This window comes from Idiotropiscis lumnitzeri, chromosome 14, assembly GCF_059441095.1.
Source record: "Idiotropiscis lumnitzeri isolate Australia: NSW breed Sydney's pygmy pipehorse chromosome 14, RoL_Ilum_1.0, whole genome shotgun sequence".
Taxonomy (NCBI): domain Eukaryota; kingdom Metazoa; phylum Chordata; class Actinopteri; order Syngnathiformes; family Syngnathidae; genus Idiotropiscis; species Idiotropiscis lumnitzeri.
The window spans coordinates 6,596,153-6,608,632 of NC_142404.1; the positions used below are offsets into that span (position 1 = coordinate 6,596,153).

General features: G+C 40.4%; 1 protein-coding gene across 2 annotated transcripts in view; it reads left to right on the forward strand.

Annotated features, from left to right (window-relative positions):
* LOC148323252 (cohesin subunit SA-2) overlaps window positions 1–12,480 on the forward strand; it is a 23,603-nt gene continuing 11,123 nt past the window's right edge. For both annotated transcript variants that reach the window (XM_088314753.1, XM_088314752.1), the window contains exons 1-25: window positions 1–145; window positions 2,583–2,687; window positions 2,789–2,879; window positions 3,719–3,880; window positions 3,940–4,036; window positions 4,114–4,202; window positions 4,275–4,346; window positions 5,150–5,354; window positions 5,679–5,818; window positions 5,893–5,966; window positions 6,047–6,170; window positions 6,264–6,362; window positions 6,773–6,852; window positions 6,941–7,048; window positions 7,243–7,363; window positions 7,438–7,561; window positions 7,638–7,741; window positions 8,529–8,621; window positions 8,694–8,780; window positions 9,024–9,224; window positions 10,579–10,655; window positions 10,725–10,812; window positions 10,925–11,005; window positions 11,295–11,387; window positions 11,469–11,643. In XM_088314753.1, coding sequence (XP_088170879.1) covers window positions 2,638–2,687; window positions 2,789–2,879; window positions 3,719–3,880; window positions 3,940–4,036; window positions 4,114–4,202; window positions 4,275–4,346; window positions 5,150–5,354; window positions 5,679–5,818; window positions 5,893–5,966; window positions 6,047–6,170; window positions 6,264–6,362; window positions 6,773–6,852; window positions 6,941–7,048; window positions 7,243–7,363; window positions 7,438–7,561; window positions 7,638–7,741; window positions 8,529–8,621; window positions 8,694–8,780; window positions 9,024–9,224; window positions 10,579–10,655; window positions 10,725–10,812; window positions 10,925–11,005; window positions 11,295–11,387; window positions 11,469–11,643 — 2,635 coding nt within the window. In that variant the 5' untranslated portion in view covers window positions 1–145; window positions 2,583–2,637. The remainder of the gene's footprint in view (window positions 146–2,582; window positions 2,688–2,788; window positions 2,880–3,718; window positions 3,881–3,939; window positions 4,037–4,113; window positions 4,203–4,274; window positions 4,347–5,149; window positions 5,355–5,678; window positions 5,819–5,892; window positions 5,967–6,046; window positions 6,171–6,263; window positions 6,363–6,772; window positions 6,853–6,940; window positions 7,049–7,242; window positions 7,364–7,437; window positions 7,562–7,637; window positions 7,742–8,528; window positions 8,622–8,693; window positions 8,781–9,023; window positions 9,225–10,578; window positions 10,656–10,724; window positions 10,813–10,924; window positions 11,006–11,294; window positions 11,388–11,468; window positions 11,644–12,480) is intronic.

Sequence of the window (12,480 nt, forward strand, 5' to 3'; positions counted from 1 at the left end):
TTTCCGTAAACTTGACTGTGAGAGCCACAGTGAAAATAAGAGAGAAAGAAAACATGCAAGAATTCACCGAATAATTTTTTTTATACGCATTTGAATTTAAAATAATATAATGATTTTCGCCGAAGAATTGTCTACGACAATGAAGGTAAGCATGGCGGTTGTTTTATTGTTGAGGTAGGTCTTACATGGCTGACTATTTCGTTGTGATTATTGCACAAAACAGTACACTAGGGTGGATTATATTTGCGTTCCCTTTGCTGTCAAAGCACAGTTAAATTCTCATGTCATTCTGCCAAGATGTCCCTTGGCAAAATGCTGCTTCCTTGAGGAACCATTTTCTAAAATGTACTTTTTTCTTCTTCAATAGTTTTGTCGATCAATGTTTTTGGGGTATTTTTTTTAATGTTATCCACGTGAGTCACCTCTCATGCCTGTAGATTAAGTCAACATTATGTGCAGAACATTAAATAACAACAAAGGTACCAGGGTACGTGTTCCACTTAAAGGACTAGAACGCATGACAGCATCTCATAGCAATCTCCACATACGATGCAAATACTCCGACGCCCCCAGTACTGTCTGTGGAAAGGTAAAATGCCATTATTTTTCATTATATGCAAAAAGATAGTTTGTAATAGGGCTGCATAATATTGAAAAAAAAAGATGGATTGTCATAACTTTATTTTAAACATATATACGATATTTTAAAATTATTTAGTGTTAGTAATGTTCGCACATTGGAGATTTATGTGCATTTAAGGTTGCATCTGATTGGTTGATTGGCTTGAACAATGGCTGTTATGTAGTAGGTTTCTAAACATAAAACTCAGCGCCGCTTATGTAGCCGAAGTAAGCAAAGCGATCGCAGGATTTTGTCCGGCCAGAAATCGAGTTCTGCGTTGCGGCGCGTCATGTGCTCGAAAAGTGGCTTCTTCGGGTGCGTCACGTGCTCGAAAAGTGGCTTCTTCGGGTGCGTCACGTTGCAATAGGCAGCTGTGCAACAATCCCCGGTGGTTGGCTTGGCAAATTTGGCAAAAATGAGAAAAGCTGCATGGAAGCCTCCCATTTGCTTATTCTATCATACTCTCATTGAGAAGCTAACCATTGTGATATTTTCAGAGGTTGAAGTGGGCATTAGATGTCCACATAAAGTTTGGTGCCAATTGATTGCCGTTTAAAAAACAAACAAACAAAAAAAAAACTTTTCAATGATTTCGAATGGACATATTTGCTCCAGTTCCTCTGCTGACTCCCAACAAGTAATAGGAAGAGGGAGGGGAGCGTGGCCAATATTACTGAGCAGAAAGGGGTGTTTTGGGAGTATAGTTATTTACTGATTTCTCCAAATTGTTTCAAATTGAAGATCTAACCTAATACAATTTTCTGATCCAAACCAATATTGAGTCTTTAAAGTTAGATAAAAGGAACCATTTCCCTATGAAACTTACTATGTCTTTGTGATGCCCATATTGCACCTTAAAAGGTAAAATGAAGGTACTTTTTGCCTACTATACCCATCAATGACAGTGAATGAGTTAATAATAAAAATAAAATAATGATATAAGATTAATGTTGGACATAGTAAATGAGCAGTTAGCCCATCCATTTCACATTTCTGATGCTGAGAGTTTGAATCCAGTTCTTGCATGGGTCTTCTCTGGGTACTCTTGCTTCCTCCTACATTCCAAAAACATGCGCATTAGTTTCATCTAAGACACTATAAACATTTATTTAGTTGCGAGAGTGAGTGGCCTGAATCGTTGATACCAGTGATTCTTAATCACAGGTTCGGTGAGTCAGTCTCAGCGGATCAATAGAGGTCAAGAAGAAGCACACACACTCTTGTGTTGTGTGTTTGTGTGTGTGTGTGTCCATTACGTTCACCACACGCATGATTTGTGGCCACTCTTCGGAACAACAACAACTCTCAACCTTCTGGCGTCATCAAATCATGAATGCCTTTGAGGTCATCATACAGTTTGTCATCTGTATTAAAAAGAGAAACTAACATGACAACTCAGGTGCAAAAAATAAACTAATCACCATTATTATTTGGGTGAACTTAGCAACCGGTTAAAAGCAGTTTTTTGTTTTATGATACTGACCCAAAGTACAAAACCGAAAAAAAAACCATGGTCCATAAAGCATATTACTCCACCTCCAGACAATATCACACATTTTCAACATGTAGATCATATCACACTAATATTAACAACTTTTTTGCTTTTTCACCTCTAACACTAATCTGAGATTTGGATGCTTTATTTTAATACCTGCATGTTTCACTGCTAAGCATAATTATATTCTCCTACAACAATTTCATACTCATAAAATAAAATGAGCCATTCTTCCATTTTTTTTGTCTGTGGAATTCAGTGGAAAAATGGACATCCCCTTTGAGTGAATGATTTTCTACAATAATATAATCACAGTTAAGACAGAATTACTATGGAACAAAGAGAGAAACAAGTTAGTGGCATGCAGAAATGTGAATGTGAACAAATAAAGATGGAGCAGCATGCATCCTGGCAGTCTTGAGGTTGATAATCGTAGGCTTATGATGGTCCTTTTCCGACTTTTAGACCAAAGAGTCACTTCCAATAATGAAAGTTACGTGAGTGCTGTGTGAAAAAAGAGATGATACCAGACCCCGCCTCTGCAGCCGTATCTGGACGCTCTGAGTTGAAGTATCCTTTTTTTTTTTTAACATTATTAGAAAATATACACATTATAATCCAGCTCATTTATTTTAAATCAATGTGCAAAAATATATATTTTTTCTTGGCAGTGAAAGCTCAAGTCAGGATCAGGCAAACTCCTCAGGAGCTGTCAACAATTCCGAGGATGAGTCAGGCAACGAGAACAGACACAAGAGAGGGGTAAGTTATTCATGCTGCATTTCAGAAAACAGGGAAATCTGAGATTTTGGAGCCCCAATGAGTAAAAGTGCAGTGCAATGCCACTCAAAGTCTGATTCACAAAGTACTTAAGTAGTATCTGTAAGGGAATGTGGGAGTCCGAGGTAAAAAAAAAAAAAGAGTCATGTAGTAAAGCGTTATGTTGATTTACTAGTTAATTTTTTTTCTGTGACAAGTTTGTACTTCAATTTACACGTATATAAAAAAAAAACAATTCCATAAGAATTAATGTCCGGATTTTCCGAACTATAAGAGGTGCTCTGTAAAATAAATCTTGATTTTTTTTTTTTAAATTTATTTATTTATTTAATTTTTTTTTCTTGGGTCTGTTTAGTTTTAATTAGCAAAGTAGTTGCCGTGTTAAAAGGCACTGTTTTAACACACTGTTTATGTACCTTTATGTGCATTCACAGTACAAAATCGTTCTATACATGCAGTAAACAACACATTTTTTTTCAACATAGAAAACTGCGGCTTATACCCTGGTGCGCCCTGTATATCGTTTTTTTGTTATACTGGTTCAACGACGAAAAGTGGCAAACGCGCACGCGCACACACCCCCACACACACCCCCACACACCCCCACCCCCACACCCCCACACACACTCACACACACACACACAGGCCAAAACTTGCACCCTGATGCAGACTAACCAAGCAAGTCAACTCCTGATGTCTCTCGCTAGGCCACACCCCTTCAAGATACACACTACAGTTGTAAAACCCATTTCTCTTTTCATTCTGTTATTATATTTTATTCCGCCTCTATTAAACAATGTGTATGTGGCTTCCAACAACAGAGGCGTAGGAAAAGAACTCACAAGGAAGTGGAGAACGTCACAAGCAAAAAGGCCAAAAGTCGCCGTTGCAGCGTTCGAAAAGACGTCTGCCATCGTAAACGTGCACACGAGGAGGCCGTCACTCTGTTTGACGTCATTACAATGGGCCCAAGCGCCATGCGGGTAAGAGCCACCTTTACAACATCCTGGTACTTGGCTGATTCTGAATGACATCTGAGCAGGTGGTGATTGACGGCTGGGTGGAGGCCTACGCATCGGACAGAGACGCGTCCCTTCTTGACCTCATCAGTTTCTTCATCCAGTGCTGTGGTTGCAAAGGCGAGCAACCGTCACATAATACTAATTTCTCAGCATGCATGCATGATGCCTAATGTCTTTTTTGTTTTGTTTTGCAGGTGTGGTCACAGCTGAAATGTGTCACACCAAAGGTGACAGTGAGGCCATGGACAAGATGGTAGACGAATTAGTGGAGGACTTGGATGAGGTCGGAAGACATCAATTTATTGCATCTGTTACACAACTTTGTGCCAAGAATGTACTCCATACTGTGTTTTAGGTTGCCGGTCTGCAGTACAAGAAGTTTCTTGCTTTTCCATGGATTCTCACTGTCACTTGGCCCACGGATGCTGTGAGTATTCTCACCTATGCTAACAATCAGTCTGTAATATTTACAATGATTTAACCATCAGTAAAGCCATCTATTATACAAGCTGCTTATTCTCATAAGGGTCGTGGGCATGCTGGAGCCTATCCCAACTGTCTTCGGGCAGTAGGCGGCGTACACCCTGAACTGGTTGCCAGCAAATCTCTGGGCACACAGACAACAACCAGTCATAAATCACAATCACACCTCGGGGGAATTTAGTGTGTCTCATTAACATATCGTGCAAGTTTTGGGAATGTGGGAGGAATCCGGAGTACCCGGAGAAATCACACGCAGGCAACATGCAAACTCCACTCAGGAAGGCCGTGGCTGGAATCGAACCCACGACCTCTGCACTGTGAGGCGGATTTGCTAACCTGTCATCCACCGTGCCACCTCCGGCATCAGTAAACCGTTACAGAATACATTTTTTGTAAAAATTATTTCATCACCCAAAAAATTACAATTTTATTTAGAATATATTAGGAAGTAAATTAAATCTTAAATCGCATATTAATTATGATTAATGAATAGTCATAATAACCATTAAATACGAGCACATGCTCCACCAGATCTATGATGTCATGGAGGAATTGGTTTGGTTTGATGCACTACGAGCCGAGATTTTTATGGCAATGCTGATAAACAATGGTGGCCATGAAAAACATGAATACATTGGCCCAGTTTAGACATTTTCACGAACATCACGTTGATTAGGAAACTAGTCCAAATCGTTCATGGTGAAAATATATTAACATGTGTAACACTTTCCTTCCCCTACGCTGTAGGACAGCATGGAGTACCCTCTGATCCAGCCTGGACCGTACGGCCGATGGTTCCACTCGGACCTGTGCGACTTTGTATCTGTGCTGGTGTGTCAGTGTCAACACAGCCTCCTCTTTGACAGCTACTTGATCAACACACTCATCTCGCTGCTCTCCGAGCTCTCCGACTCCCACATAAGAGCATTCCGACACACCTGCACGCTAGCAGGTAATGGCCATGTGCACACGCACTTGCATACACACTATAAATTGGCCAGTTTGCTTTGAAGCGGCCATTTTGGCTATTTCCAGGTGTTTCCCTGCTGAAAAGCCGTTATAGACCAGCAGAAGCATTGACCAGCTTAACCAGCATCGTGTGGAGTTCTTCAAGAAAATGTTTTAGTCACATTTATTTTGTTTAGGATAATTCAGTTACTCCATATTTTCTGCAGTATTCACCTCCTGGAGGTGTGCTATCCGGTTTGTTATATTAAATATCAATATTTCAGAGGAATAAATCATCCTTTGATGCGTTTTCCAAATTTTTGATTAGCTGTAAAACTGCTGAGCTCCCTGATGGACGTGGCTGTCAATCTGAGCAAAGCTGTTGAGAAGAGTCAGACGCTGCAGCAGGCTCAGAGGCCAAGCAGACCGAAGGCGCAGGTGGAGCGAGCGCAACAGAAAGTGAAGGAGGTAAACAGACACAGTGCCTCCCCCTTGCCAGCAGACACCGAAAAATTCAAAAGATCTGCTCTTTTGTTTTCAAGTTGCAGGAGAAGAGGGCTGAGATTGAGAGCATGATGGACGTCATCTTCAAGGCTGTTTTTCTCAAGAGATATCGGTACAATTGCTCCATGGTTCTCTGAAGGAGTTGTTGAGAGCTCATATATTTCTGTATTTGCGTATGTATGCGTGGTACAGTGACGTGTTTCCAGAAATCCGTTCCATCTGCGTGGAGGAGTTGGGCCTCTGGATGAGGGTCTACAGCTCAGTGTTCCTCAATGACACTTACCTCAAATACATGGACTGGATGTCACGCGACAAGGTGAACAGGTTATGCAGCACACATGGCTCATGCCATTTTCGATTCCTAACAATGCTCTTTTCCATTTGTATTGTTTTGGATATTGTCCTATAGATTCCAGATGTGCGTCTCAAGTGTGTTTTAGGCCTGCAGAGTTTATATGGAGATCCAGTGATTCTTCCTCAGTTGGACCTCTTCACCAGCCGCTTCAAGGTAACCACATCCTTTGTTTAGCGTGAGATGAACTCAGATGATAATAACATAAATTTGAAGAAAAAAAACAAAACAAAAACATTACAGGGTTGAAAATGTGACGTTAAAGTGCAGGATTTCACAATAACGCAAGCCTTAATCCGGAAATACATGAATAAAAACTTTTTGTCAACCGAAGCTACGGAGACTTGCACAGCTGCATGCCATCAAAAAAGAGCCTGTGGGGGTTACCTCACTTGGGAAATCTGTATCGGTTGATGACAAATGGTACAGTGAGTAAATGTTTGCTTGTCCCTGGTAGGCATTAAAGCGTTTTGCTTTGAATTTCGTGGGGCGAGGTTGCAATAAGTCGCACCATGAGTCAGTAAGAAAAGGAATGCCATCACCCATGAGTACTGCTTGTCTTCCAGGACCGTATGATATCTATGACGCTGGACAAAGACAACGAAGTGGCTTTGCAGACAATGAAACTGCTGCTGCTCATCTCCAAGTTAGCCACCACTCTTGTATCAACTATTGTAATTTTCCTTTCTTAAATAGTGTTTGTTTCACTGCCGTGTATGTCCCTAACCCTTCAGAACACATGACGATGTGCTCACTGCCGATGACTACAAGCCTCTCCTTCAGCTTGTTTATTCCACACAGCGCCCCCTTGCAAGCACAGCTGGGGAGCTGCTATTCTTCAGGTAGACACTTTTGGGGAAAATGAGCAAAAAAAACCAAAACCTTGCAAATAACTTGAAGTGTTTGACGGACCAAAAGACGTTTAACAATATCTCATGGGGGGGATGTTGAAAGGATGTACAGTACGTGGGAATGGTTGTAATGTAAAATATAAAAAAAAGTACAACTAAAATATGAAATATTATGGTTGTTTCAGGGTTCTCAGCGCTGCTGATCCCGCTGCCAAGAATCAGGATGAAATAAGTCAAGAGGAAGCTCACAAACAACAAACCTTTACTAGACTCAAGGCCCTTCTGGAATTCCACCGGAACTCTAAGGTGAAACATTCATTTATTTCAGATGCCTTCGATTCATGTCCATGAATCGGGACTACTAACACATCTGTGTACAGCTCCACAACCATGTGGTCTACCTCGTGGACAGTCTGTGGGATTGTTGTGGAGCCCTGCTCAAGGATTGGACCACCATCACGTCTTTACTGCTGCAAGACCATCACAATCCCTTGCCAGGAACAGGTCAGGAGGATTTGTTGGTTTTGGTTGGAGTTTTTTTTTGTTTTTTTTTAAGCAAATGACAGCTGCTTGTTTGCAGGCCTCACTGGGGAGGAAGAAGCGGTGCTGGTGGAGATCATGTTAGCCTCTGTGCGACAGGCATCAGAAGGACCAGTGCTGGTTGGGAGGAACAGTGCAAAGAAGGTTGGTGATTTTGCAGGGATGGAACAAAAAAACTTTTGAAATCTGAAAAGGAATTTTTATTTGACAATCTGAATGGAATCATTTTAAAATTGCTGCTTGAATTTGATTGCACCCCATGTATCGATAAATGTCTTCTGCAGAGAGATGCTCCGTTAACATAAAGAAATAAACATGAGGAATAGAATGCTTGCCATAGGCAAAGTAAATTATATGTAAATATCTGCAATAGATTGAATCTTAAAAGTAACACAATAAGCATGAATAGAGTCGGCCAAAATTAGGAAACTAGTTAACATTTCAGTGAAATTACACTTAAATGAGTAGTTCGGAAAATGGATGGATGGGTGGACAGTTGAGTTAAATTATAATTATTGTATTAAATGCAATCAACAGTAAAAGAAATATGTCAATGAAAAATAAGTAAAAGTGAATAATTATTCCTAAATTGGAGAGATTGATAAAAGCTTTATTAAAAGAAGGGGAATTTTCTCACATAATAAAAAAAAAAAATACCCAACAAAAATATGACTATAAAAATGATAGCAGTTGTTTTACAAATTAATTGTTGGCAATTACAGTAAAATAGAAGCTACAATAATAATTAAATATAAGTAAATATCTTCTAATCTCCCGTTAGAACTCCTCTCAGAACACAGTATATTTTACACACTTTACTTTATTGTGCTGTACAATCATAATGTTTCATTATTATTGTCACATTGGGTAACAATGAGTGGATTTTGAAGTGTGTATCTGTGTGTGTGTGGGTGTGTGTGTTTGCTGCCAGATGTTGAGTTCCAGAGAGAAGAAAGTTCAGGTTGATGACTGCACAAAGTTGACAGGGCATTTCCTCCCGGCGCTTCCGCACTTACTGGCCAAGGTTCGCCCTGCCTTGCCTGCTTGTCAATTTACCACGTCATTATGTTTGAATGACACCTCGCGCTACTTGCAGTTTTCAGGTCGCTTGGATATCGTTGCCTCTTTGATGAGGATTCCGCAGTACTTTCTGCCAGAGAGCCCCGAGGCCCAAAATACACAGGTCAGCATTCCGGCCCTCTATCAGTGCAGGTTTTACACTTCATGAACCTATATGGGATGTTTTAATGATGTTTACACCTGCGTTGTTTGTCTGCCAGTCAATGTGAATGAGGAAAACCATATTTATCGTTTAACCATTTTTTATTAAACCTGACCATGTTGATATTTACACAAGCAGACTATTAGAGAACTATTCAGCCCCCCAATGGTGGTTTTCGCTGAGCAGACTTGTCCTCCTCCTCAGTTGGTCTCCAGTCTGTTTGCGGAAATTGGAGCTGTTCTGGAGGTGCACTCAGATGCAGCCGTCCTGGAGGCGGCATCCCGCACGTTCCTTAGTCTGTGTGAAGAGGAGACCCCCTGGGGCTCCATGGCCCGGCCCATCAGAGATTCCATGGTCCAGGGTTGGGTGGGGCATCTGAAGGACCTGCTGAGTGACTCCCTCGTGGTAAGCTTCCACCAGGACGAGCAAGACCACAAATAAGATTTACTTTTTGATTTTAAAGGTGAGGTGGCCCGGTGCCTTTATCCATCCATTATCTGAGCCGCTTTTCCTCACGAGGGTCGCAGGCATGCTGGAGGCTACCGTCTTCGGGCAGTGGGCGGGGCACACCCTCAGCTGGTTGCCAGCCAATTGCAGGGCACACAAAGAAAAACAACCATCCGCGCTCACACTCACAGCTAGGAGCAATTTAGAGTGTTCAATCAACCTACCATGGATGATTTCCGGAATGTGCGGGGAAAGCGGAGTACCCGTAAAAAAGCCCACGTAGGCACGGGGAGAACATGCAAACTCCACACAGGAAGGCCGGAGCCGGAATCGATCCCAGATCCTCTGCACTGTGAGCCATCGTGCTAACCATCGTCCCCAGTCCCAGTGTCTTCAACCTGGCTAAAATGAGCAAATTTGCGTTTCTACTCAAGAATTAACATTCATTCATTATTGGTAAAACAAGAACCTTATTTATTTTCAAGGCCACTAATGTGCTTTATGTCGCAACAGTCAAACCAGAATTCCTGATTATAACATGGTAACATGATTGTTCAACTCCCGAGGATTTCTGTCACGTTGGTAGACAAGAACCCTATCCGCAAAGAATTATTTTTTAAAATGCTCGCTGACCTAGTTTGGTTTTGGTAACTGGAGTTTCTATCAGGATCTCTCGCCGTCATTATTTTAAGATCATCTTCAAACTCATTTATTCATTCGTTTTTGTTAAACAAGAATATTATTGATTTTAATGGCCCTCTAACCCAGTGTGTTTGACCTAGTTGTAATCAAATCAGGAATCAGGTTGTGCTTTTTTTCTTTTCTGAGCTTTAGTAGCCACAATTTGAACGTAATCTTCAGAATCAGAATGACCTGTATTGTCATTGTTATTGTAAGTGTTCAACGAGATCGGAGGGCTCCCCTCTTCTGTGCAATATGAAAAATAATTTGATTAAATATATCAATTATTTTAATGAAAGATTAAATAATTAAATAAAAAAAATATTCGGTCATGTTGGCCACACAATCCCCCAAATGACTTTGGGCCATGAAAGTATCATGTCCTTTTTCCAGTTAGTTGAAACACGAACCTTATTGATTTTAAACTCTGTCTGACCCAATTTTTCCGATATTGGATTTGAATGTCAGATCATGACTTATTTGTTTTTATTCTACATCCTTGATACATTAAAATTTATGGAATGTCCATAGAAAGAACCCTATTGATTTTTTTTTTTTAAACTATACTCAGTCCAAGGTGTTTGGTCTACATGAATAGCTTTCACGCAAACAATAACGCTCTGTTCCACAGGGGCCCATCTTCTCTGCTGATCAGGAGCAAATTAGAGACCTTTTTGTCACACTGAAGAAAGTCAGCACTTTTCACAAGTAAGTTTTCCAAAACAAATGGAATCATTGCCAGGATCTTCCACTGACGTTGCATTTGTGTTTCCACAGCTGTCACGATCTGTCTGCCTGGAATCTGTTCGACCTTCTTTCCCCTCTTCTTCCGGTCGAGGGCAGCCAGGAGGGGGCTCCACCTCATGTGATTAACGTTTCCATGAAAATTTTAAATATTTGAGAATGACTTCATGTTTGATGATGTCAAAATGTATCATCCAAAAAAAGAAGACTAAATGATAATATTTTTCTGACAGGTGTTGAAGGAAGTCTTACAATGTCTGTGTTACTGCGTTTTCTGGTCACTGAGCACAAGCAGTGAAATTCTGACTTCCAGGGTGAGTTACTGCCAAATATAATGCACAAAAGCTGGGGAGTAAAATTCTTAGTCAACTAATAATTCTCAGTTGTGATGTGGTCATTGCTTGGAGAAGGATTCGTGTAGCTAATTAATGGAAGGATTAGAAACATAACAACTCCGAGTGCAGTTCTATCCCACTGCATACCACAACAATAATGAACATTTAATTTAATTAGTCAAACTAAGCCTTGTTGTGTTATCATATGTGTTATTAATCATTGTAAATGGCGTGTTTGTCATGAATGAATGATTGTACATTTTATTAGGACAAGGCTGTGTCGCAGAGGCGTCATTTGCGTGTGCTCAGTGAGGCAAGTCATCGTTGCCTCGCCCACCCCGACCACAATGTCAGGCAGCAGGTATAAAGTGGCCTTCTTTGTAAAAGTAATCTAATCCACTCACTCCTCACTCATCTTCCTGTTTTCTCTTTCTCGTTTCAGGCATTCCTGGGTATGTGCGACATCCTGACCGCTCACTCCAACCAGCAACAAGTGTGGCATCCCTCCTCCTGGGGCCCCCTTCCCTACACGCCCACAACCAAACTGCAGATGGCGCTGTTGAACTTTGTTTGCAAGAACGTCTTTGTTGGGCCTGACGGTGACAACGAACGCAAAGGTGAGAGGTTGCTCGATGAATAGTTTATAGTTATTAACTACACTTTTGTGTTGTTTTTGTTAATTGTTAAAGGTGCCAAGCGAGTTACAATGGTGCCAAATTCAGATCTGCTCCTTTCTGTGGACTGTTGCCTTTCAAATGCTATGGCAATAGCGTGTGGGTGTCAACCTTAAACCCGATCACGTAGTCATTTTTCCCAATGTTATGCATAACACAGTACTATTATTCATTGAGTCACATACTGAGTCTAACAACACTTAGATTGCTGGCAAATTATCCCGTCCTTGGGAGAGAAGTAAATCATAGAGCACATGTAGAATAGACAAAGAACCATTAACACGCACATTCTTAGCCAAGGGCAATTTAGAATCTTCAATCAACCTAATAGGCATGATATAGGATGTAGGGGGGAGCTCGAGTACATGGACAACGCTGTTTCAAGCACAGGAAGTATTCATATACTCTACTTATATTCATATGGTTTTCTATGGCTGAATAATGTGATGTGTCAGAATCAGTCTATACAAATATATAAAAAGAAACATCTGTTAATGTTTAAGTATTTTATTTTTATTTAACTTATTCTAAAAAAATACAACATAATATAGCTTTTAATTGAAATACACAATAGTTTCAGTAAAATAACAATGCATTAACAAACAGTAAAACTAAGAGAAAAATGAAATGTTAAAAGAGAATAATATAAAGAGACAAAATAATAATAAGTCAACAATTAAGAACGATACTATTGTAACATTAACATTAAAAATAAACAATGATGGAAGCTTTTAAAATGGTGTCCTATGGAACAGGTCCAATAATATTTTGAAATGTCGT